Source organism: Equus caballus, chromosome 8 (genome assembly GCF_041296265.1).
Source record: "Equus caballus isolate H_3958 breed thoroughbred chromosome 8, TB-T2T, whole genome shotgun sequence".
Classification (NCBI taxonomy): Eukaryota; Metazoa; Chordata; class Mammalia; order Perissodactyla; family Equidae; genus Equus; species Equus caballus.
In genome coordinates this window covers 4,374,950-4,400,046 of record NC_091691.1, presented here as the reverse complement: position 1 = coordinate 4,400,046, position 25,097 = coordinate 4,374,950, and the positions used below count along the sequence as shown (strand labels likewise).

Below are 25,097 nucleotides of genomic sequence, written 5' to 3'. Positions count from 1 at the left end.
GGGAGGTGGTGGCAAGGCACCTAGGTGGTGTGGTTTGAAGTGGTCCTGGTTGGTGTCCTGGCTATGAATTGCTGTCCTTCAGAGAAGGCAGCACGGCCTGGGCTGGGCAGTGAAGGAGGTGATGTTGAGAGTGGTCTTGGTTGGGTAGTCGAGGAGGAGGGGTCCCGTGGGGGCATAGGCATGGTGTCTTCCCCGCTGCTCGTTTCTGCCTGTGCGCATCTTGGTAGATGGACCCAGGGGTTATGTCTTGAGAGCAAGTGATCGGGGGTGGATTCCTGTGTCTTCACCCCGCCTCCCCCTGGGGCCTCATTGCCTTTCGCTTTGGTAGAAGGCAGCTGATGGTTTTTGTGTGGCAGGTGCCAGGGCAACTTTGCTTGAAAACTGGGAGGAAGATGGTTCCTGCAGAGTTCCTGACAGAGTGCTAGGAAATAGTTGCCGGGCACTCACTTTTGGGCTGTTACCCCACGCTAGGCCTTGTGGGATGAGCTTTACACCTGAGTTTAATCCTCAGAACGTACCTGTGTAGCCCCGATCATTTTATCAATCCCCACCGTACAAGTGGCTCAGAGAGGTTAAGTAATTAATCTCGAGTCACACAGGTAGGAAGTGGGTAGAGAAGTTCTGAGAGTGAAAGAAACACAACCAGACGTTTGTGGAAGCCTTGAACACAAATGTGTGGGTCCCTTCCCACAGTGCTTGGGCAGGAAGACAGCCCAAGTTTTCAGTGAGTAGGGTGGCGTGATGGCTGCCTTGGACGTAGCCAGGAAGTCCTGTTCCTGGAGCTGGGGGGTGGTCCCCTGGAAGCTGGGGAAGGACCATTAAACTGTAGAGCAGGTGCTCCCCGGGTCCCCAGGACCGGGGGACGGAGAGGACTCTTGGTCGTCCTTATCCTTCTAGCCACGAGTCCTGCCCTTCTGGCGCATTGGAATCCTCTGCCCTGTGGGAACCCATGCCTTTGCGGAGCCCCTCCAGAGGGCCGCCGGGGCTGGCCTGGGCCTCCCCAGGAACTTGGGGCCGGGCTCCTTTCCTTCTCTCGGGGTTCTCTCAGTCTGGGCAGATGAGAGGTGCTTGGGCACGCCCGGTGGGCCGTGGGGGACATGGGCAGAAGGGCCTCTTTCTTGGCCTTATGAGGCTGTTTCTGGCTAGGTGGGTGATGAGGGCAGGGGCTGAACCACAGTCTCCTGAGGTGCCCTGGGTCACTACCAGCAGGTGCCTTTCTCACCTGCCGCTAGGCTCCAGGTGCAGGTGAGTTGAGCCCTGGGCCCAGTCATCCTTTGGCTGTGGTCAGTGAACCTGAGCCCTAAAGGGGTGCAGGCCAAGGGGAGAGGATTGTTTCCAAAGTCCCACATTCCATGCGCGTGTTGACGCTGATAAGGGCAGCGGGGACTTTGCCTTCATGCCCCCAGCAGGCAGCATGTACATCCTGCTTCCTGCAGCACCCCTCCCCCACCCCCCACGGCCCACCTCTGCCCACCTCTGCCGCCCCCACAGCCTGCAGAGGCCGCTTGCCTCTCCAGGTCGCCACTGCCCTCTCAAAGCCCTGCTGGCTCTGCAAGGCCTCGAGCTACCTGCGTTGGTCCTGCTGCCCCGCCTCTGCGCGTGTTCTCTTGAAATGGCGCTTCCTTTTACTGGTTTGACATTTGTTACTCTCAGGTTTGGCAGCTTTTGGTGGACAACTGTCCTTTTGTGGAAAGAGAGCTGTGGTGTCAAGCCTGTTTCCTGCATATGCCAGACCTTAACCTCTTTGTGCCTCGTTTTCCTTGCCTATAAAATGGGTTGGTAGAAATATTTGAGATAATTCCGGTCAGCTGTTCTCAGAGTGGTTTGCAGACCCCTGGGGGTCACCAAGACCCTTTTCATAATACTTAGAAGTTACTGGCCTTTATCCCTGTGTTGACACTTGGCACCCACAGTGCAAAGCCATGGTGGGTGGCCCTGCCTATGGGACACACCAGCAGGAGTCGTGTGAGCACCCATTGGTGCTCCGAACCAAGGCTGCCCGTCTTACTCGTGCGTCTCCTGGGGAGGCAGTGTGGATGACAGTGGTAACTCTGGACTCCGGAGCACACGGCTTGTTAGCATTCTGCGTGACGAATTGGGAAGTGCACGTGCAGCGTGGTGGTTGTCTCCGGGAGAAGCACTTCACATTTGTGTGAGCTGCGTGCTGAACTGGCTGCTTTTTCTCATGGAACATTATTTTTACTTGAAAGAATGACTGACAGCCAAGGTGTGGTTAGTCAGACTTGGAGAATTTGTCAGACATTTTCTCAAATGAACAAACTGAGCCTTGCCACTTTAAGGAGACAACCCACAATATTTGTTGCCAGTGAAAGAGCCCTTAAAGGGAAGATGAGAATTTTTTTTCTTTTTAAAGATTGGCGGGTGAGCTAACAACTGTTGCCAATCTTCTTTTTTTTTTTCCCTCCTTCTTCCCTGCAAAGCCCCCCTGTACATAGTTGTATGTTCTAGTTGTGAGAGAGAATTTTGGAAAACTGGTATCCACCACCTGAGCCTGAGCTAAAGACTTAAAGATAACATCAGTGGTGCTATTAACATGTGGCTATTTTTTTGTGGTGTATAGTGAAATGTAACATTTGGAAGATCTGATAATGGAGTGAATCAGTATTTTCCAAATGACCAGTGCTTGATGTCACAGACTCCGAGGTGGATGTGAGAACAAGGTAGACAAATGGAGTTTTAGGTAACCAAATATGAATTAGTCACTGATACCATTTCAGAGTCTACATTACAGCTTTTAAGAAACTACGACTTGTTGGGTTTTAGTGTTGTGTCAAGGAAGAAGAGACACAGTCATCTGAAAAGGTTGAAATACCGCTCCCTTCTATCTCTGGAAGGTCTTCGCAGACCTTAGTCAAAACCATGCGCCCTGACAGACTGAGTGCCGAGCAGATAGCAGTCCGGCTGCTTTTATTAAGCCAGACGTTAAAGAGATTTGCAAAAATGTAAAACAGTGCCACTGTTCTCACTAATTTTTTTCCTTTGGAATCATTCTTTTTTATAAAAAATGCTATTTGTGTTAAGATAAAATGGATTTATTGTTAATATTCTGTTACTTTTTTGAATTACCAGTTTTTCTAATACAGTAGATAGAACAGTAACATCTACCGTAGTAACATATAGGCCCACATAAAACAAAAGTTGTTTGGGAGCCCCTACTCATTTTTCAGAATGTAAACAACAGTTTTGGAACTGCTGACGAGGGCAGGGCTGGGCAGCAGATTCCCTCCTTTATCATCCCCCCTTCCCGCCACCTTCTCTTCTCTCCAGTATTGTCCCGCCCTATCTCTTCTCCGCACTGCTTCTTCCTGACCGCCTGCTCACCTAATAAACGTTTATGAGGGCGCACGCCTGCTGCACGCCTGCTGCAGCTGCTGGGCTCGTTGCTGCCTTCTGGGACGCAGGGTCCCTAACCTTGGAGTCTGGCTGTGGGGGTGGGGGGAGCATGGGCAGAAGGGGAGGTGTGTGGAGGGCAGCAGCTGACTGGCTAGTGCTGACGTTGGGCAGGGGAGAAATGCAGGGCCTGCTTCACAGAAGAGGGGGCACTGAGCTGTGCCTGGAAGGGGCCGAGCTGAGAGGTGGGCCGGGGCCCCCTGTGGGAAGCGCTCTGCAGGACAGCTTGGAGCGTGGACTTTATCCTGGCATCAGGAATCTATTGAAAGCTGTGAGCAGGGGAGTCACTTGAGATCAGTGTTTGGGAAAGACAAACTCAGGGTTGAGCAGACTGTGAATTGGAGGCGGCAGGGCTGCACGGGGCTGATGTGTTGTATTTATTTGTTTTTTTCTAAGATTTTATTTTTTCCTTTTTCACCCCAAAGCCCCCCGGTACATAGTTGTATATTCTTCGTTGTGGGTCCTCCTAGTTGTGGCATGTGGGACGCTGCCTCAGCATGGTTTGATGAGCAGTGCCATGTCTGCGCCTAGGATTCGAACCAACGAAACACCGGGCCGCCTGCTGCGGAGCGCGTGAACTTAACCACTCGGCCACGGGGCCAGCCCATGATGTGTTTTGGACTTTGATATTTTCGCTGAGTGGCTTTAACTCTGCCCTTCTTCCCCTCTTGGGGGCGTTCCTGGGATTTCACTTCTGTTGCGTGATGCCCGCCTGCCCTCCCAGGTGGAGAGGCCCTGGCTTCTGTTGTCTTCTATTTGTTAGCACAGAGTGGTATTTTCTGGGCATCTCCTGTGGGCCGAACCCTCCGAAGCCCTGCTTCAGGCGCTGTTGCCGTAGTCACCAGGCCGTGTGGTCCTGCTCCGTTTGCCCAGTCTCTGGTCAGGTGATGTGAGGGGGTACTCAGCAAGTGTTGCACAGCTTTAGTCCCTGGCTCCTCCCTGGGTCTGGAAGGTCTCCTGTCCTTCCGCCTTCTCTTTGGGACTTCTGCACAGAGCATGCTAGCTTCCTCAGTAGACTTGGAGATTGTGCTCCAGGTTACTTACAGGAGTGTTAACCAGAAGCTGTGGATTACATGTGCACACATATGGGCATAAAGAGCATACGCCCTTGCTCCCCACCCCATGTAGGAAACAGCCTTTGGTCCCCACGAACGCCCACCTGTTCCGCTCCCTGGTTCGTCCCGCCTCCTGCCAGGAGTCTGCACTGTGGCCTGACCATTCCTGGTTTTTCTTTGTTGCCTCCCTGCACTTGTCTGCCTCCTTGAACAGCGGGTGGCTGGTTTGGCCGACTCTGCCCTTTGTGTACGTGGAGCTGGGTGCCAGTCGCTCTTCTGAGACTCACCGGAGTGCTGCGTGTGCTGCAGGTCCCGCCTTCTGTCCCCTGCTTGCAGTGTTCCAAGGTGGCGCTGTCCCACGCTTCATCATGTGGCCTGCCAGCAGGGAGCATTTGGGTTGTTTTCAGGGTTGTTGTCTGTGCTGCTTCCTCGGGGGCCTGGTTTTCCCCACCCCTGCTCTGGGCAGAGAAGTGCCTGTTTCTTTTGTTTTCTGTCTCTTTGCCCAGTGTCTCAATGCTGAACAATCTTGCCAGCACCGCCGAGCCGCGTCTGTAAAGCAGTGAAACTGTGAGATTTCTTGCCCACATCTGAGAGGATCCGTCTGTCTGGTTTCCTTTCTGAGCTCTTGGTCTCTCCTCTCAGACCCGTCTAGGTATCTGCTGGACAGGTGAGACCTCTTCTCTGTGAAGTGCCACACCTGGAGGCTTTTCGGGTACAGGGTCACAGAGTGTAATATTTCCCATAGCAGTTTCCTAATTTTTACCCGTAAAAATGTCTTTTAAAAACTCTGGTGAATGTCCAAGATGTCTCTACTTGTTTGTTTGTTTTTTTTCTTTTTTGGATTAAAACAAGCTGATCCTTGATCTTTGGCTTTGGCTCCTTGAGCCACTGTTTGAGGCTCTGGGGATTTGGGGGGTTGATCATCCACACGGATCGAGGGGGCCTTTCCTTCTCCTGCTCAGCGGCTTCCTCTGACCCAGTGCCTGAGGGGCTCATCCCTTCGAAGCGCCCAGCTGTCTGCACCGGACCTGCTCGGGCCCTTGCTGGGAGCTCTTTGGCGTCGTGTTTGTCCCTTGCCTGCCACACTCAATTTCCTCTTCTCTCTTGGGCTTGCCTGTCAGGATTCGAGCCCTTCTTTCTCCTGTGGAGGTGTCAGCTGGCAGTAGGACGATTGGAACATCATCAGGTGGCTCTCACCTCGGCACAGCAGACGCTGATCTGCCCCTACTGAGAGATTTTAAGGTGGTCTCCAGGTTTCCTGTGGCTTCCCGGCTGGTCTGTGAAAAAAAGAAAATCACTCCATCCTGGATGTAGCCACTCTTCCTCTGTCCTGTCAATGTTCTGCTTCTTGTCTTGTGATTGTTACTAGTTGGGGGTTCCAGGAGGTTACTGCCTGGCTCGGGTCCACTAATCAGGGTTGAAACTGGGCCCTGCTTGCCCTCCTGGAGGTTTCTGTGCTCTGCGATGAGTCACACGAGCAGTGTGCACGCCATGAGCGCCTGCTCCAAGGATTCCTCACAGACGACACGCATGTGTGACCAGCATCCAGAGCGAGAAACAACCCCAGAAGCCCCTCGTGTGTTCTGAGTCACCCCTCTGCCCCCCGCCCCTGGATTTGTTCTGTCTGTTCTCCAGCTTAAACTTACATGAACCCAGTTGTACTGCGTAGTCTCTTTTGGCCTCTTTGCTCAACAAGTATGCTTGAGAGATTCGTCTATGTGTACGTAGGTCAAGCTGTATGCTGCTGCCAACAATCAACTATTTTTGACCTATAAAAGGCAAATTCTGGGGCCGGCCCCGTGGCCAAGTGGTTGAGTTCGCGTGCTCCGCTTCGGCGGTCCAGGGTTTCACCGGTTCGGATCCTGGGCACGGACATGGCACCGCTTGTCAGGCCACACTGAGGCAGCGTCCCACATGCCACAGCTAGAAGGACCCACAACTAAAATATACAACTATGCACTGGGGGGATTTGGAGAGAAAAGCAGGAAAAAAAAAAAAAGATTGGCAACAGTTGTTAGCTCAGGTGCCAATCTTTAAAAAAAAAGGGAAATTCCTCTGGTTCAACCTAAATGTGTAGTCCTGCTCACTGCCAGGTGATAGTCCCCATACCTTCGGCTGCCTCTTCTCCTGCAGGTGTGGGGCTCCTGTGAGCAGGGCTGCCGGGCACGTACCTGCCTGGGTTTTGGGTGCGTGTGAGGGATTTCTGTTGATGTATCCCTTGAAGTGGGCTTTCTGGGCCACAGGGTTTCACATTTTCAGTCTCGGTCTTATTTTGTAATACCTTTCTCTTCTCTCCCTGGGGATATTCTTTTAGTGTTTTGGTTTTTTTTTTCCCTGGGAAAGATTTGCCCTAAACTAACATCTGTTGCCATCCCCCTGTTTTTTTTTCCCCTCCCCAATGCCCCAGTATTCTAGTTGTAGGTCCTTCTAGTTCTTCTATGTGAGCCACCACCACAGCATGGCTACTGACAGACGAGTGGTGTGGTTCCACACCCGGGAACTGAACCTGGGCCACTGAAGCGGAGTGTGCCGAACTTTAACCACTAGGCACCAGGGCTTTCGTTCGGCTAATTCCACCCCTGGCATTGGGTTTTTTTTTTTTTTTGGATTCCCCTTTAGCATGCCGCCTCAGTCTTCTCCCAGCCAGGAGGGTCATGCTGTGTTGTGGGACAGGGCAGAGGTCTCTTGATGCCAGCTTGCCTCAGTTTTTACCAGCCCAGGACAACATTGTAGGGGAAAGACTCCTTTACATTGAGAGGTGGTTCTTGCTTTTCAGGCCTGAAATATATTTTCTTGTATGAAGTGATGATGATAGAAGATGATAGGGATTTGATGGGGTTTTTTGGCTTGGCTTTTTCAATACTTTTAGAGGCCTTAGTTGGCATAAGAAATTGTTAGCTGGTGGGATTGGGTTTGAAACTGAAGTTGGAGAGTGTTTCTCCCGGAGCTGCGGGCTGGGCAGCTGCTGCTCTGTGAATCAGCCATGACTTGTGTCTTCCTCTGGGGCTCAGTTATCTCATCTGAAGGGTGGCCCGGGGCGGGTGAGATGATCGCGATAGTCCTTTCCAGCGGGGAAGCTTCACTGGTGCCCTTTTGGCTCCTCGCATGTGGAATTTCTACCTGTTTACCACTGCGCCATCCCTGCTTGTCCTTCCTTCATCAAGATCCCTCTGCCCGTGGCTACTCTCCTGGCTCCAAGATGTCTTTGGTAACCAGACTCAGCCTTACTGTTTCACATTCCAGGTCCACCATTTTTATTAATCACTATCTGGCTTGTTTACATGGGAAATGTGTCTTCCCTTTTGGGGCTGTCTCCTTCCTCTCGACCTCCAAGAGGTTGAGTGTTTAGTGCTTGCAGAGCACTGGGCGTCCTAGACAGGGGAAAGCTTAACTGCTCGGGTTCTTCTGAGACTTGAGTGTGCATCCGAGTCCCTCAGGGTGAAAATGGGTTCTGGTTCTGAGGCCCGGAAGGAGGCCTGAGCATCTGCATTTCTCGAGCGTTCTCAGGCGCTCCTGCTGGTCCTTGGACCATGCCCAAGGACAAGCAAGACGCGTAGGAAGTATGCACGGGAAGCAGCACCCTGGGGCCTGTCTGCCTGCTGCCTGCACTCGCTCCTGGGTTGTCACTTGTTCCCTGCCTGATAGGGAGGGCCGGTTTCCCCTGCTCTGCTGTGCTGTTGGCCGATCCACCCTGGCAGCCTCCCACAGGCTCTCCCCACCTCCAGGCTCCTGTTTGTTGCTGCCTTCCTGGGGGGCAGTGCAATGTGAGGGACAGAGTCTGGAGGTGAGCCTAGTTTTTGTAATAATAATCATAATCTCAAATTAGCATTCCCCTTCAGGCAGCACTCCCCAGCCTCTCCCCAGTAGCACTCACGGTCTTGGCCCAACTCAGAACTCTTTGCCAGACTGTGCCAGGCCTGGGGCGTCTTGGCTTCATCCTACCCTTTGTCTTTCCCGGTGCCAGCTAGCCAGTTGTGCCAGCATGAGCAGAGGAACAGCTGCAGGTCCCCAAGGTTGTCCTGGCCTTGCTTGTCTTCGTTGGCTCCAAGGCCAGGAGTGATGGGAGGGTTGTGGGCCCATTGGGAGGAGAGGGCCCAAGGCTGCTCTGGAGAAGCAAGGTTCAGGGCTGTGGGACCTGGTCTGGTGCAGGCCGGAGCCTCCTGCTTGGCTTCCCCTCACAGCAGCACTTTCTAGCCTTTTCCTCACGGTGCCGAGTTACCCACGAGCTTCCTCACCTCTCAGAAGGGAGTGCACGGATGGGAAGGTGGTCAGGGCCCAGGGCGTTCTTGGCCCAGTGTGGACAGCATGGGGTCTTCAGTGGGGCACATGGGCATTTCAGAACAGACTCGAGGAAGTTGGGCTGGGATGGACACCACCTCTGTCACTGTTTGGGTTGAGCCGGTGGGTGGGCAACACAGCTGGCCCGAGGGGCGGAGAAGGAGGCCAGCCCCTGGTCCTGATCACAGCGTCACCAACGCGCTGAGTGGACCCTGAGTGTTTATTTCGTAGAAGAAGCCGCGTCAGGGGGAGGGCTGGGCTCCTGGCATTCGTCGGGCCTGTTGCTTTCCAGGAGGATGGTCTGGGAGAAGAGCCAGGAGCTGCTGGCCGGCGTCCAGGTCTCGGCTAGATTACACAGCTGGGCTTGCCCGAAGCAGTGAGTCCTACCCACCACTGGCCCATGCCTGGAGGGACAGACCAGGGAGGTCACGGAAGCCAGGGGTGATTTTAGAGGTGCAGCGGGCGCAGCCTGGGCCCCCAAAGCAGGCTTCGTGTCAAGGGCCCGCACCTTGTTGCTTCTAGCCAAGAGCTTCTCACTGCTCCCAGGAGTGGAGGAGCTGGGCTGAGTTCAGGAGAATGCAGCCGAGGTGAGGCCCTGATGTGACAGGCAGGGGGCGGTGGTGGAAGGGGGAGATGCGGTGGAGGTGCAAACCGAGGCCCTTCTCCTGGCGCCCCGTGGAGGGTGGCGCTACTGTGAGTGGCACTCCTGCCTGGGAGTGGGTAGCGCATGGTATCTGTCCCTTGGGTAGGGGAAGTCTGACAGCAACTCTGGGGTCAGCCTTCGAATCCTTTACTCTGTCATCTGCTTGCTCTTGTGACCTTGGGCAAGTTGCTTAACCCCCAGAACTCTGTCTTATCTGATACTGGAGGTGGAGATAACACCTCATTCTTCCCCTCAGGCAGAACACCTCAGTCTTGCCCTCAGGCAGGCTGCCAGGGCAGATGTGGCCCTACATGGCCAGCATGGTGTAGGGCGAGGCCTGGCTTTGGCTGGTGGTGAAGGGGGGAGAGGCTCTCGGCCCTGTTGGGATGGGAAAGGCCTAATGGAGGAGTCATTCCCTTAAGCAGAGAAGGGAAGGAGGGAGAAGGGGAAGAGGAGGAGAAGGAAGAACACTCTAGTCCTGGGGCAGGATGAGCGGAGTCCTGGGCTTGTGGCTGCACAGGGCTGGTGGGTGCACTGGGGGCTGAGCCTTGGGCTCTTCTGGATCCTGGCCCGCTTGTCCCTTCCAGGCAGTCTCCATTCTGCCCCGGAGCTGCTCTCCTGTAGCTTGGAAGGGGCCAGGCCCTTCAGGGAAGAGGCAGTGCCTGCACCTGTCGGGGCCACACCTGGAGCACCAAGCGATCATGGTGGGGGTTGGCTGGGACCAGGGCTTGGGGGCCAGCGTGGCTGGGGCCTTCTCTGACTCAGATGTGCTTAAACCTCTGGGGGTGTGGAAACTGCCCAGTGGCTGTACTGCACCCAACACTACCCCTCTGTGTGGCATGTCATGTGCCTCCCACCTGGCTCTGGTGCTCCGGGTAGGCAGTGGGTGGCCCCCTACTGTCAGCTGGAAGATTCCTGTGTCATTCTGTAACTTCTGGCTCGGTGTTCCTTGGCCAGGAGATGGTTAGGGTGAGAGAACAGTCTCATGTTGGGTGCCTTGGGGTGGGCTAGGTGGAACTGCTCCTGGTGCCCCAGCATAGCTCCAGGACTCCTGCGAGAAGACCCTCTCTGGGAAAGGGAGGGAAGGTCACTAGGGAGGGAGGTGGGGTGACAAGATTCCCAGGAGATCTAGGCAAAGAGGGCTGCCCAGGGAGGGGAGGCAGGGAGGCCCCATCCCTGTCCTTTGCCCTTCTCTCCGGGTCCCTCCGTCCGGGCTGGTTCCGGGCTGGGGGAAGTTTCCTGAAATCGGGAGGCATTTCAGTGCAGGTGCCATGGTTGCCTCTGGGGGAGACTCACTCTTGTCTGCAGGAGGCCAGGCACTGAGCAGGAGGAACAGCATTCTGGGGGAAACTGCTCACCAGGGTCAGGAGTACCAGCCGTGAAACCACACGCTGAGTTTGGCCCGACAGGTGGGCCTGGAGGTGGGTGTGGGGTGCACTCCTCAATCTCCAGGAGGGACAGGGTGCCCACTGCCAGGCCCTAGGGAGGCAGGGCTGCCAGCCTGGTCTTTAGAGGGCACCACTTGGAGGCCAGTTGACTAGAGCAGTTCTGAGTGCCCAGGACTCATGGAGCCCAGGCTCTGGGCATGGCGGGTGTCCAGGCTGAGTTGGGGTAGCCCCCTTCAGATTGCGGGGTTGAAATTGTTCTCCTTGCTTTCTGCTTAAGTAAGGATCACTTTCATCTTAACACCACCTCTCTGGCCTCTAAAGGTGCTGGACCAGAGCACACTCTCCTGCTGTTTGTGGGCTGCTAGGAAGAGAGGCCTCGAGGTGGCCCCTGAGGCCGTGTGGATTGCCTCAGACAGGTGGGGCCTTGCCTTGCCTGCCATCGTGGGCAAGTAGGGGCCCCCATGGGTTGCTGCTCCATGGGTCGGTAGGCCATGGGCCCTGCCCTCTGCTGTCCTCCTTGGTCTTTTGGCTCGTGTGTGTTTGGAGGGTGAGGAGGGGACCTGAGGGGTGTCCTTGGCCTGGGGCTTCCACTGCTTCCTGGAGATGCATGAGGGCTGCCAGCCAGGAAGGAGCCTAGGGGGCCAAGGATCTGCTTCTTCCATGGCCACTCTGTTCTCACCAGCTGCTTCCTGTGTGCCCATGGGCTCGTGAAGCCTGGGTGGGCACCCCAGGATGGGCTGAAAGCCAGCAGTGAGAAGGGGGGCCACGCCCATGACCACAGATATGTTCCTCCACACTGCCAGTCCCAGGCCCTCGTGCCCCGTGGGGAGGTGAGAGGTGAGCGGTTGGAGTGGGTGCCAGGGCAGAGCCTGGGCTGTGTGTGCAAAGACGAGACGGGCTCTGCATCGACACACGGGCCCCAGGGCTGTGAGGCCGGCGTGTGGTGCCTGGGTGGGGCCGTGCCAGGAGGGGTGGCGGGTGGGGAGCTGCTGAGACAGGCATGTCCTGTGAACGCCTCTGTTCTTTCTTTTTGTTTGGAGTTTTTTTTTCCCCCGTTTGAGGTAAAATTTACATGCAACGTAGTACCAAATTTCAAATCTTGAGTTTTGAGCAGTGGGTGTGCCCACCTTAACCCAGATTCCTACCAAGGCATGGAGCTGCCCTAGAAAGTTCCTTATGCCCCTTCCCAGACAGCGCTCCTCTGACCCTCCACAGGCTGTGCTCATTTAGTTTCTTCCGTAGATCAGTTCTGCCTGTTCTAGAACTTGTCATAAATGGAGTCAATGCAGGGTGTGCGCTTTTGTGTGAGCTTTCCTTCCCTCAGCGTGCTTTTGAGAGTCATCCATGTTCTTGCATCAGTCTACTCTTGGTTTTTTTAGAATTTTAAAAGTAATACGTACTTGTTTTAAATTTTGATTATTACAGAAATGAACACCCAGAAACTAGAGTTTTCCTATAATTCCACCCCCTGGAGATAACCTCATTTAGCACTTGGGTATGTGTGCCCCAAGACATTTCTTGCCAGGACAGCCATGCCGAGTCAGGCCTTCCATGTGGTTGTCTGAGGAGGGTGGACAGGGAAGGAGCAGCAGAGGGCATGCAGGAGCTCCTGCCAGCTCCCCCCGGCTCAGCTCTAAGGGCCTGGCCTTCCCTCTGGCCCGTGCTGCCAGTGCCTTTAGGGTCTGGGGTGGGCGGCTGGGGCCTGGGCCTGCCTTCGGTGTGTATGCAGGGGGTAGGCAGGCGGGTGTGCCTCTCTGACTTTTCTGTGGTGGGGCCCTGGGGAGGGGAAGAAAAGGAAATGAGAATTAAGCTAGGACCTGTCCCAGTTTGCAGTGTAACAGCCCTGTTGGGTAGGTAGGTGTTGACCGTTCTGTAAACAAGGATCTGGGAAGGTAATCCAGGTCTCTCTTCATTTGCTCACACTGTCTCTGTTCACAAGAGGGCAGAGCTGGCCCTCCCCAAGGACTGCGTTCCTGCCCTTCCCTGCCGGGATCAGCCTGGCTAGGGCCACCCCCACCCACCTGCAAAGGGCCAGGTCTCGGCCTTAGAGGAGGGAGTACCTGACTTTCCCACTGTCCCAGATCCTAGGCTTCGTGGAGCCAGCGCTCCGGGCAGGCAGTGAGGCTGCCCTGCATGTGGGATCCTTGGGGCTGATACGCACACTGCCTCTGCCCACTGCCAGGGGGCTGCTCGGTGCCAGGGGCTGGTGCCAGGCAGTGTCCTCATTCCAGCCTGTAGGGTGTTCCTGCCAGGGCTGGGCACCAGCCCCTGTACCCAGTGGGGCATTGCACTGCCAGCTTTCTGGGCCAGCCCCCACAGCCATGTTTCCAGTTACCTGGGACTCCCCCAGGCTGGGGCTTCTTGAGGGGCAGTGTTTGATGCTCCCACACCTGGCAGTGAGGGGGAGTGCAGAGGTCTTTGGCTGTCGTCATTTAGGCTGGGAAGAAAAGAACAGTGCTTCATAGGGGTCCTGGCCCCACAGCAGTGGGGTGTGTGGCCCCATCACCTGCAGTGAGGTTGCATCATTGCTTGCAGATGTAGTGGCGGCCCAGACTGCCCAGCGGGGTGCACGCCAGGCAAGGTGGCAGGCATCATGCTGGCTATGAACTCGCAGCAGGCGGCTCCCCGGTGCCCCACCCAGTGGAGGGCGCGGCGAGGAGGCGGCTCTGCCCTGTCCTGCTGAGTGTCCCTGTGAGGAGTCACGTCTGCCTCAGCCCTGCGAGACCCCCCCCCCGCCCCCCCCCCCCCAAGGAATTGTGTGCCTGTCACTCAGCCTTTCCCAGGCTGGCGAAGTACCTGGCAGGGCAGGGGCAGCAGGCCCCTACACAGGGCCCCCAAGTCCTGTTCTGCTACCCACTCCCTGCATGGTGTCCAGATGTTGGCCTGATTTGTGATAAGGACGAGTAACCCCCTGTTGCAGGGTCTAGCATGTGCTGAGACGGAGGCCCCTGGGCGAGTTGGCCTGACGCCCTGCGCGGAATAGCCTGGGTAGCACAGGGCTGCATGGCCGGTGTCTGGTTGGCTCAAACACATTGCTGTGACTTCCTGTCCATTCTTCCGGGCCGCTCTCACCAGCTTTGTGGTAGCCTCTGTCCCCCTTCCCAAGGCTGGGCTCAGCTCTGTCCCAGTGGCCTCACCCAGCCAGGGAGTCTGGGTGCTTCACACCTACGGGGGCCCAGCCCACCCTCATTAAATGTGGACCCACAGAGCTGGTTCTGCTGCCCTCTGGCTGTTGGGATCCCAGACCAACCGTGCCCCCCACCCCTGTGAGAGAGGAACAGTGCTAGGGGCTGGAGAGACAGCTGGCAGGCCGGAGCTGAGGCCTCCCAGCCACCCCGCACCCCGGGTCTGGTCACATTCCTGAGGGACCTGCTGAGCCTCCCTGGCCCTGGGGGTGGGGGAAGGGCAGGCAGGGATGGGCTCCAGGCTGCTGCAGGCCTCCTCCCCCACCCCTGGCTCCATTCCAAGGGAGCCCAGGCCTGCCTGGGTGCGGTGTAAGGAACCAAAACCCAAGGACCCCCTTCCTGCAGGACCCAAAGCTCTGAGGGGCAGAGGGAGCCCACCCACATCTGGCGGCAGCTGCCCACGGCTTTGGCGGGCTGGTATTGAAAGGCCGACCTTGCGAAAACTCCTGCAAGGGGAGGCCATGTGGTTGGGCTGGGCAGGAGGGGGCTGGGCCCTCTGGGCAGGGAGGGGGTGAGAGCAGATCGGGAAGGGAAGGAGGCAGGAGAGCCAGAAGCGGTTGAGACTGGTTCTTATAAATAGCCCATTGCACCAGTGCCTCCAATTTTGACCTTTTGTTATGTAAATGTGGCCAGCTTGGAAGGGGCCTTGCCCAGGCCTCCTGCCACCACGTCCACCCGGGAGGAATTGTGTGCCTGCCACCAGCTCTCCCAGGCCTAGGTGGCCCTTGGGAGTACCCTAAATCTCCTGGGTCACGAGTGGGAAGTGGGTGCAGCCCTGCTGGACTCCCCAGATGGGTGACTGTCCCTGCTTCTGGGCCTGACTGCGGGCACTGCGGCCACTGTTTCCTGCCTGGCTGCCCCTGGCATCCCAGCCAGAGAGACCCCTGGGCCTTCCTGGGAGCAAGGGCTCCAGGGCCACCAGGTGGCTTCCCCTTCTCTGTCCCACCCTTCTTCCCTTGCTGATGCCTTTCTGGGTGACCGTGTCTATCTTCTTCTCCCCAGGTGACCAGGCATTGATGCACCCCCAGGGAGGCCACGTACTCAAGGAGGCCACCCCCGCTGGCTGCTGCTCACATGGTTTCTGGGCCCTTGGCACTCCGGTAGGCTGGGAAGGGGGGCGCTGGCAGGGCTGGGGGTGGGGGAGTTGGGGAGGGAGGATGTCTGTCTGCTCCTTCTGGGGCTTTCTGGGCGGCCCACACAGCCCCACAGCTCTCAGCCTGCATCCTGGCCTGTGGTCCTTTGTGTGCGAATAGCATGGGGCAGTGTGGAGGGGAGGCTGGGGCCCACTGCCCTCGGCCTGAGGAGGAGGGGCTGCTGTGGGCTCACAGGCTCTCAGAGGATGGGACCTCCTGCCCTCAGCCCATGTCTTGCCAGGCCTGGAAGACCAGGTGTTCTGGGTGCTGGTGGAGCTGACACTGTGTTTCCTTGGCATCCTGGCCAGTGTGGGAGCCATACCTTGGGCTCTTTGTCCCCACCTGGCTGGCTCGGGGGCAGGGAGTGGAGGAGGGTTGGTTCCTGGGCTCCAGCCTCTGAGCAGCCTTACAAGGCTGGGCTGGCCGAGTGGGTGCTTGCCGCCTCCTGCTCTCAGGCCCTAAGCGCTAGTCCACGCGTGGTTGCGGTGAGTTCCAAAGTCGCCTCCGGGGTGCATGTGATTGTTAGGGTTTCCCTCTGTCTTTGCAAACAAGGGCAGCTGTGGGGCAGGGGGAGCATTTGTGTCACGTTTGTGCCACATTTGTGCCTTGCTGCGCCTGCTGGGGGAAAGCAGGGCTGGGTACCCTGGTCAGAGCAGGAGATCCCAGAAGGCTCAGCAGTCGGTGACTTTCAGAGATCAGGCTCTGAGTGGAAGGACGTGAAGGCACCCTCATCTGCTTCGTGGCACAGGGCTGCCTGCAGGAAGACACGTTCCATGACGGGCCAGAGGGGCAGGGAGCCGTGGCCTCGCACTGTGGGCCCTGCTCCTTAGTGGGGTGGGCGCATGTTCGGAGCAGCCTGCTCCTGAACACCTGTGTGCACACTGCCACCCCGCAGGGTTCCTGTGGAGGCCAGAGTCCTCTGTGTGTTTATTACTTCGTGTCATCAGTTAGTGTCTGTGCCAGTCTGGTGAGGCCAGCCAGGTGCCTTTTCCAGGCCCAGGCAGTGCTAGGGGCTTGAGCAAGCTGCCTTTCCCGCCCATTCCTGGAGGTTGCAGTGTCAAGAGGCAGGAACGGGCCATCGGTGAACCTGCTAGCTCGGAAAGCCTCTAGGTTGTGTGAGAGGATTCAGTGGAGAGTAGAGACCGCAGGCTTTGTTTGGCCCATGTGGTATTTGAGGAAAAGGAAGCTTCGTTTAGCACGGGGAGATTTCACCTGAAAGTCTGGGTTTCCAGCTTGTCCTGAAAGCTGGGAAGCTGTGTGCGCACGTGGGAAGCCCGCCCACCCACGTTGGTGCCTGCTGCTTCCCAGCACCTTGCGGCTCCTCACTGGTTATCTTTGGGTCCCCTGTGGGCATGTGGTCAACTCCTGTGTTATGGAGACGGTACCCTGGGCTGTGGAGCCAATTTCAAATCCCATTTTTTCTTTCTGATCCTGTGTGACCATCATGTGGCCTTCTGTTTTCAAATCTGTGCATATGGGGCCAGTGCTGCTGTCCCTTCTCAGACAGCATGGGTCCTTGGTGGGCAGTGTGAATTCCCTTCCCATGGACTGTGCCTGAGGAAGCGCCCAGTGGCTAGGTCAGTGTGGAGGCCTCTGAGCGCCACTGCAGCTGTGCTCTGGCCTAGGGCCCTTGCACAAGGGTCCCTGTTAGCTAATGCATGCATGCCTGTTCTTGCCCGTAGGTGGTGCGCGTGGGCAGGGCGCGGGGACATGGGGCCCGACATGGAGCTGCCCAGCCACTCGAAGCAGCTCCTGCTGCAGCTGAACCAGCAGAGGACGAAGGGCTTCCTGTGTGACGTCATCATCATGGTGGAGAACTCCATCTTCCGGGCCCACAAGAACGTCCTGGCTGCCAGCAGCATTTATTTCAAGTCCCTGGTCCTGCACGACAACCTCATCAACCTGGACACGGACATGGTCAGCTCCACAGTGTTCCAGCAGATCCTGGACTTCATCTACACGGGCAAGCTGCTGCCCAGCGACCAGCCAGCTGAACCCAACTTCAGCACTCTCCTCACTGCCGCCAGCTACCTCCAGCTGCCCGAGTTGGCAGCCCTCTGCCGCCGCAAACTCAAGCGAGCCGGCAAGCCCTTTGGCTCTGGACGGGTTGGGGCTGCCGGCATGGGGCGGCCCCCCCGCAGCCAGCGGCTGTCCACAGCCTCTGTCATCCAGGCCCGATATCCAGGGCTTGTGGATGGGCGCAAGGGGGCCCACACCCCCCAGGAGCTCCCCCAGGCCAAAGGCTCAGATGATGAACTCTTCCTCAGCACCTCCAACCAGGAGAGCACTCACGGCTTAGGCCGGACCGTCTGTCCAGCCAGCGGGGAGGCCGGCCTGGGCAGCTGCAGCACCAATGGGAGCAGTGGGGGCTGCGAGCAGGAGCTGGGCCTGGACCTGTCCAAGAAGAGCCCGCCCCTGCCCCCCGCAACCCCCGGGCCCCCCCTCACCCCAGATGATCCGGCCCAGCTGAGTGACAGTCAGCACGGCTCGCCCCTCTCCGTCTCTGCCCCTCCTGTTGCCAACAGTGCCTCTTATGCCGAACTGGGGGGCACCCCCAATGAGCCCATGGATCTGGAGGGGGCTGAGGACAACCACCTGAGCCTGCTGGAGGGGCCTGGCGGGCAGCCCCGGAAGAGCCTCCGGCACTCGGCCCGCAAGAAGGAGTGGAGCAAGAAGGAGCCTGTGGTGGGTTCCCCCTTTGAGCGGAGGGAAGCGGGGCCCAAGGGCCCCTGCCCAGGGGAGGAGGGTGAGGGGCTTGGGGACAGGGTTCCCAATGGCATCCTTGCCAGCAGTGTGGCAGGGGGTGGCCCCAGCGGGCCTTACGGGGAGGCCCCATACCCCTGCAAGGAGGAGGAGGAGAATGGCAAGGATGGGAGCGAGGACAGCGGGCAGAGTGGGAGCGAAGGGGGCAGTGGCCACCTGGGCGCCCACTACATGTACCGGCAGGAAGGCTACGAGACCGTGTCCTACGGGGACAACCTGTATGTGTGCATCCCCTGCGCCAAAGGCTTCCCCAGTTCCGAGCAGCTCAACGCGCATGTGGAGACGCACACGGAGGAGGAGCTGTTCATCAAGGAGGAGGGTGCCTACGAGACGGGCAGCGGGGGCGCCGAGGAGGAGGCCGAGGACCTGTCGGCACCCAGTGCGGCCTACGCGGCTGAGCCCCGGCCCTTCAAGTGCTCGGTCTGCGAGAAGACCTACAAGGACCCGGCCACGCTGCGGCAGCATGAGAAGACGCACTGGCTGACGCGGCCCTTCCCCTGCAACATCTGCGGCAAGATGTTCACTCAGCGCGGCACCATGACGCGCCACATGCGAAGCCACCTGGGCCTGAAGCCCTTTGCCTGCGACGAGTGCGGCATGCGCTTCACCCGCCAGTACCGCCTCACCGAGCACATGCGCGTGCACTCGGGCGAGAAGCCCTACGAGTGCCAGCTCTGTGGGGGCAAGTTCACCCAGCAGCGCAACCTCATCAGCCACCTGCGCATGCACACCTCCCCCTCCTAGAAGCCAAAGACCCTTCTCCTGGCCCGACGGCGCCCTCTGCAGACTCGCCCTCCAGAGCCAACGGAAGGAGGAAGCAAGAAGGCCAGGCAGGCGGGGCTGGGACCCCCAGGTCCAGCGGGGGGTTCTCCCGGCAGCACCTCTGGCCAGCCCCCTACACCCAGAGCTTTAATCGACAGTTTGTACCAAGGGAAGAGAGAGGAGGGAGGCCGGTGGGCCAGAGCCCAGTGTGCGTGTTCCTGGTGTGCGGTTTGCCTCCCGACCCCGCCCAGGTCCCTGGTCCTTGAGCGGGCTGCTGCAAGGCCCGTGGGAGTGGGTCATGGGGGTCTTGCTGGGGCCCAGCCCCTCTCCCGCAGGCTGGGTTGGAGCAGGGGGAAGGGGGTGCCTCCCTCCGTGTAAGGAGAGGAGCAGAGCTTCCCGTGGCCGGGCAGTGTCTGTGTGCATGCACGAGTGCCGTCTGTGTGCAGGCCCCCTGGCTCTGCCAAGAGCAGTGCAGGAGGGAGGCATGGAGCCCTCCCCCCTGAGCTAGGGGCCCCGCTCGCTGGTGCTGGGACGGTCGGCCCCGCTGCCTACCTCTCCACAACTAAAGAGCCCTCTGGGCCTGTGTTGCTGTTATTCCTACTGATCTGCTCCTTTTTTCTTTTTGAGTTTTGTTTTGAAACCAAAACCAACGAGAGTTTATTTTCCTCCCGGCCCTTCGAGGCTGAGCCTGGGTCTGCAGACTGAATGTACGGGGCAGCCGCCCCGCCCCGCCCCGCCGCGGGCCACCCGCCCCTCCAGGCCCCAGAAGCCCTTCTTGGCCAAAGGCTTCCCTGGGCCCCGAGCCTGCCTCGGCTGCCTCAGGAGAGAGAGTGCTTTTCCTATAGTTTCCGAGGAATATTCTTTGTTTAGAGGTACTTGTTTTTTATTAAGAGAAGAACAGTGTAACGTTTATGTGAATGTTGGAACTGGAAGGTCTGGGGTTGGGGGGGGCTGGGTTTCCATTTTCTGTTTGTGTGTGTGGTGTGCGCGGTGTGTGTGGACAGATGCTGTGCTTTCCTCCCTCCTTCCCCATCAAGGTGGAGAGACTTCTGACCTTTTGCTACCTCTTGTATTCACGAAAACAGTACGTTGGTGACTGGCAGTTGAGGCCATGACACTTTGGTTTTCCTCCAGTTAGTGTGCACAGGAGGACGTACGTTCGAGTGAACCGGGCCGAGCGCCCTCCTGGGCCGCCCCCGATGCTCCTGCAGCCCTGCAGTCTGGGCGTGTGCCGCACCTCCATGGGCGTGTGGCGAGCCGTGTCCACCCCAGCGGTGTTCTGAGAGTGCTGCTGAGCGCCTCTGCTCCGGGCCCAGGGGAGGGGCATGTGTGCTTCAGCCCCGTGGGAGCTCCTGATGGAGGGCCGGGTTCCGGGTACTAGGGAGATGGGAGCCATGCTGCAGGAGCAAGCTCCTTGCGGCTCCCTGCCAGGGCCAGGATGAGGTGAAGTGAGCCCCTCCATCCTGTCCCCTGGGCCTGCAGAGCTTGAACTTGGAAGAGCAGCGGCCCCTGCCTGGCCAGTGTAGAGGCATGGGGAGGGGCTGACCAAAGCAATGTATGCACCCCTGGGGGACAGGGAGGGGACCAGCCCTGCTTTGGCACCTCTCTGGGTGGTCCTGGCCCACAGTCTCTCTAGCAGGAGACTGGCTGCCACCCTTTGGCTCAGCCCAGTCTGGAGTCCCACCCCTTGCTCCTCACCTTGGGTTTTCTCCACCAGCCTCAGACACCTCCCTGGGCCCAGAGCTGGGCTCAGAACGACAGACCAAAGTCGCAGAGGTCGGCCCTACTGTCCTCGGCCGACTGGAGCCACAGGGCTGGGCCAGCGGCTTTATCTTCTTTGTTTTGCTTCATACTTTTATTTCTTTTTTTTGTTTCTGCTTTAAGTTCAGACCAAAAAATTCCAGAGTCATCCCCTACCCCCACCCCTCCATTCCTCCAGAGCCCTCCAGCTGAAAACAGAGCCTGAGTTCAGGGACCCACGTGGTGAAGGGTGTGTTTTGCGAGTGAGGGAGCTCAGGCCACACTAGGGCTCCTGGCTGAGCCCTCCGCACAGTGCCCCCACCCTGGGCCGGCTCCTCTTCCCTTTGGGTGGGAAGCGGAGGACTGGACCCAGGGTCTCATGTTCCAGCAAGTCAGGCCAAGGGTCTAGGCGGAGGAGCCTCCTGGGCTCCCCGTACCCAGTGAGGGGCCAGGGCTCTTTCCAGGCCCCTGGCCTCTCCTGACCCCACCCTACTCCGTCAGCACTTAAGCCACACGACACAAAGTCTGTACCGCATGGGAGTCGTGCCCGTGGCCGGCCTGTGCGTGGCCTCCCCAGCGTGGGCGACCACATCCGTGAGGTGACTTGTGAAAGTAGCTGATTTGTTTGCAGAGCTTCAGGGACTGGGCGCGAAGGCCCCTCACTCACCGTTCGTGCGACGTAGTATTGTACCCACCTGAGTATTGTATCGAGCCTTCTCTGTATTTTAACAAGAAAGCAAAACACTAGTTTCCTATTTAAGATTTTAAGGGTTTGTGGGTGGGGCGGGATTAACACAACACTTGGTTTTGTTTTCCTTTTCCTTTGGTTTCATGTGGAGTGTGTGCTTGTGAGTGTGTGCGTGGAGATGTGTTAAGAGCCTCACGAGGAAATCAGGCTGTCGGAGGCCGAGGGCGGCTTACAGTTCTCTGTTTTAGTCACTTAATTCCTGAATGTTTCGGAGAAACAGGAACCAGAGAAAATAGCAGATGTCATGTAGGAAAAAGAGGATAAACGAAAAAAAGGAAAAAAAAAAAAAGCTCATACCCAAATTCACAAAACCTATTTTTTAAACCAAAGCACATTTTGAATGAGTATGGAACCTCAATGGGCTCAGAAAAAAGATACTAATATATTTATCTCATTGTTTACATAAACTTTTACAGTTTCAGACCTCAGCAGCTGTAAGGCCAGTCCCACTGAACCCTCACCTCCCGCCGGAGGCCCTTCCAAGTCGGCCCCATAATGGCTCCCGGGCAGAGGCGCAGACTCCGAGGCCCCCAGATTCAGCCGAGCCCTCCTCCCCAGCCCGGGCCTCTCCAAGCCCAGCTGACACCAAAGAGCTTGGGCCTGTGCTGACCAGCCCCCAGGCCTCCTGGCCGGACCATGGCGGTCCTGGCCAGCTGGCATAGCAGGGGTGGCCGTCGGCTCTGGCCACAGGACCCGAGTCTGGGCTTGGGCCCCGGGATGGAGGCGCGCCCCTTCTGCTGCTCTGCCTGAGACCCTCAGGGTGGGTTGATGTGAAGGTCCCTCTCAAGCCAAAAAGCCAGGACCTTTGCACAGCTCTGTTGACTCCAGTGGGTCCCCGCCTCCTGGGGACCCCCCACCCCCATCTCTTGCAGCAGGAGGGGTTCACTGGGCTGGTCCTTACCAACACAGACGGTGCAAACACTCTGAACAGTGTTGTTTTTGTATCAATATGTTTGTGCAGTGATGAATGTATTTATTTCTCAGACTTGGGGCGAGCGAGCGGCAGGCCAGGCTCCGCCACCTCGCTCTCACCAGACCGAGCCACGACAAGGGCTCCTCCAGGATTGCAAAAAAGGTAAAAAAGAAAAGACAAACCTTTAAGCAAATAAGAATCTCAGAGACTCGCAGCATAGCCATACACCTCAGCCTGTGAAACGAACAATCCGGACCCAGACTGACTTTCAGAACCTCACGCAGCCCTGTGTGTCTCCCCTTCATCACCACTCGGGGTGCTGGGCTGCCCCGCCCCCCTCATCAGTATTCACTGGACTTGGCCGTGTGCAGGAGTGCGATCTGGGCTGGGCTGGCTGGGCGGGCAGACCCCAGCCGCCCTCCCTGCGGCCGTCCTGTGTTGGGATGGGGCCTGGGCAGCCAGGAGGGCAGGGCTCAGGGAGGAGGCGGCTGCATCCGTCCCGTCCCCTTGGCTTGGGGGACAAAAGCAGAGACGCCAGGCCTTAGGAGACCAGACAAGGGGTCTCAGCCCTGCCACACCCCCTGGAGGGACCAAGGCCCTGGCTCTTGCCCAGAGTCGTGCTGGGCGGACGTTCCTGAACCTGTGAATCCGGTGCCAGGAGTGAGGAGATGGAGAGGGACCTAACCAGAGCCTCAGTCTGACATTCCAAATCGGGGGTTGGGTGTGCACTGTGGGAATTGAGGCTGCCCAGGACCCCCTTCCTAGGACCCCCCCCCAGCTTCAGTCACCCACTTTAATTTTCTACCGGGAACCCCTCCCCCTACCTCACCTTACTATTTATTGCTGTAATTTATTGACCTCAAAAATGCTGCATAACAGACCTCACTCGGGGCAGGGAGGATCCCTAGGGCTCCCCCCCTCCACTTGGTGGGGCCCTGTGGGGCCAGGTGCTGAGGGGAGCCTCTCTGTATCCCGCCCATCACTTACTTTCCCCCTCCCCCCTTGGGGGACCCCAGGTTGGGCACTGGCCCATTCGCAAATACCTCGAGGGGGAGGGGGGATGGGGTTATAGCTGTTTTGTTTAATCAGAACTGGAAGAGGGATCATGTCCTACATTATGCCCTTCCCAGAAAGGGGGGCACTCCATGATCGCACTCCTGTACTGGCCACCGTCGCTGTCCGTCATCACAACGCGTTCACTTCCCGCCAGAGTTTGGATAAATTCAGGTCAGAGCTGCAGGTGTGCAGCCCTCAAATGTCATAGAAAAGCAATTCACCAACGACTGATCTCTCCATTCAGAAGCGTGCAGTCTTAATGTACAGTGATGAAAAACTGTTATTTTATGATCTTTTCATTAAAAGCTTGATTGAAAACTCTCTTGTGGGAAGCCTCTTTGTTCTCTTCTCTCTTGCTAAACGACAAACTGCTTTTCTTTCTCTGTCCAGCTTCCAAGACCTGAGTGGGTGGGTTTCAGACGGGGCTGGGACCTCACTCAGCGGGGGGTGTGTGTCCTGGAGCTGGGCCCTGGTCCAGGGAACCAGCACTCTGGGGTCAGCATCCTTTTGGGCAGTGTTGGCCGAGGCAATTGAGGAAGCAGAGGATATGTAGACAGTGGCTGGGCTTGGATGAGGGGAACCTGGCCCGTTCCTGGGGCCACTTACCCATTGGCACAGCAGAGTCAGGCTAAGGGAGGGCGAGGGAAGAAAGGCTAATCTTAGTCTCCAGGGGCAGGGACAGTAGATCTGATTCCCTGGGGGACTGTCTCTAGCCACCAGGATGGGAATCCAGGATGAGTGGAGACAGGAGGAGGAGCAGGGCTGGGGTCGGGTAGGGGTGGGGGGGGGGGCGCTGCAGACGTCCAGGTGGCTCCAGGGCAGCCGCGGGTGAGTGCGGGGACCCCAGGCCTCCAGGAGAACATGGGCGTTGCTGCTCGATGTCATGGTAAGTTTGTTCAGTTGTTTGAAAATTCTGTTTTGGTTTTATCAAAGCAATACCTGGACATAGTTTAAATAATCAAATGGTTCTTTAAAGGCTTAAAAGAGTTTCTTGTCCCCCAAGCCCATGTTACGTAGACAACCACTTTTAATTCTTTTTGCATGTCTGCATTTATCTCCACGTTTCTAAGTAGTAATCTTATACTGCCGTCTTTTGACTCCTAGATGAGGATTTCAATTCATTTATACCCTCTTGGCTTGCCCTTATATTCCCCAGATAGGTATCAGGTGTTTAAAGGGTGGCAAACTTTTTCCGGAAAGTAGCCAGATAGTAAATATTTCAGGCTTTGTGTGCCATGCAGTCTCTGTGCTGTCACAGTGCAAGAGCAGCCGTCGACAGTGTAAGCGCACGGGCGTGACTCCGTTAGATTTCCTGTACCGAAACTGGTGCAGTGTGCAGTTTTGCCAGGCCACGCTCATTATCACTAAGTAAATTTGTTTACTGCTGAGCCAAGTAGTGTACTGTGTCTTCTCCTTTTTTGTCAATTTCTTGTTTTTCTTGAGGTTAATAATTATCTTATTTTTCCCATCACTAAGTTTGGTGTAAGTCTCTGTCTTCATCCTTTCGCTCTGTGAAATGCCTCCCGGTGCCGTTTTCCACAAAAGCAAACATTCTCTGTTCTGTCACTTTTTCCCCAGAGGACATCCTTTCTGGAGGCTGCCGTTTGGCACAGAGTGGGCTGAAGATCTCCTGCCTTCTTGTCCTGCATTAGAAGCCCCTCTTTCTGGATCCCACATGTTCTTTCCTTGGGTTACGTGCTTGTTTTGGTTGCATATTTCCTCCAGTACCATCCTGAGAAAGAATACATGGGAAGTAGGTTTTTTGAGACTTTCAATGTTGAAAGTGCTTTTAAATTATGCAGAATTGATAGTTTGGCTGGGTGTAGGATTGTAACTTGGATATCATTTTCCTGCTGAACTTTAAACTTTTTTTTTTTTAAGATTTTATTTTTCTGTTTTCTTCCCAAGTTCCCCAGTACATAGTTGTATGTATTTTTCAGTTGTGGGTCCTTCTAGTTGTGGCTTGTGGGATGCCGCCTCAGCATGGCCTGATGAGCGGTGCCATGTCTGTGCCCAGGATCC

General features: G+C 57.1%; 1 protein-coding gene across 1 annotated transcript in view; it reads left to right on the top strand.

The window, feature by feature from the left end:
* HIC2 (HIC ZBTB transcriptional repressor 2) overlaps positions 1-23,396 on the top strand; it is a 29,180-nt gene extending 5,784 nt beyond the window's left edge. Inside the window, exons 2-3 of the mRNA XM_023646787.2 lie at positions 14,963-15,060; positions 16,776-23,396. Coding sequence (XP_023502555.2) covers positions 15,035-15,060; positions 16,776-18,600 — 1,851 coding nt within the window. The 5' untranslated portion in view covers positions 14,963-15,034 and the 3' untranslated portion in view covers positions 18,601-23,396. The remainder of the gene's footprint in view (positions 1-14,962; positions 15,061-16,775) is intronic.
* Positions 23,397-25,097: the final 1,701 nt, after the last annotated feature.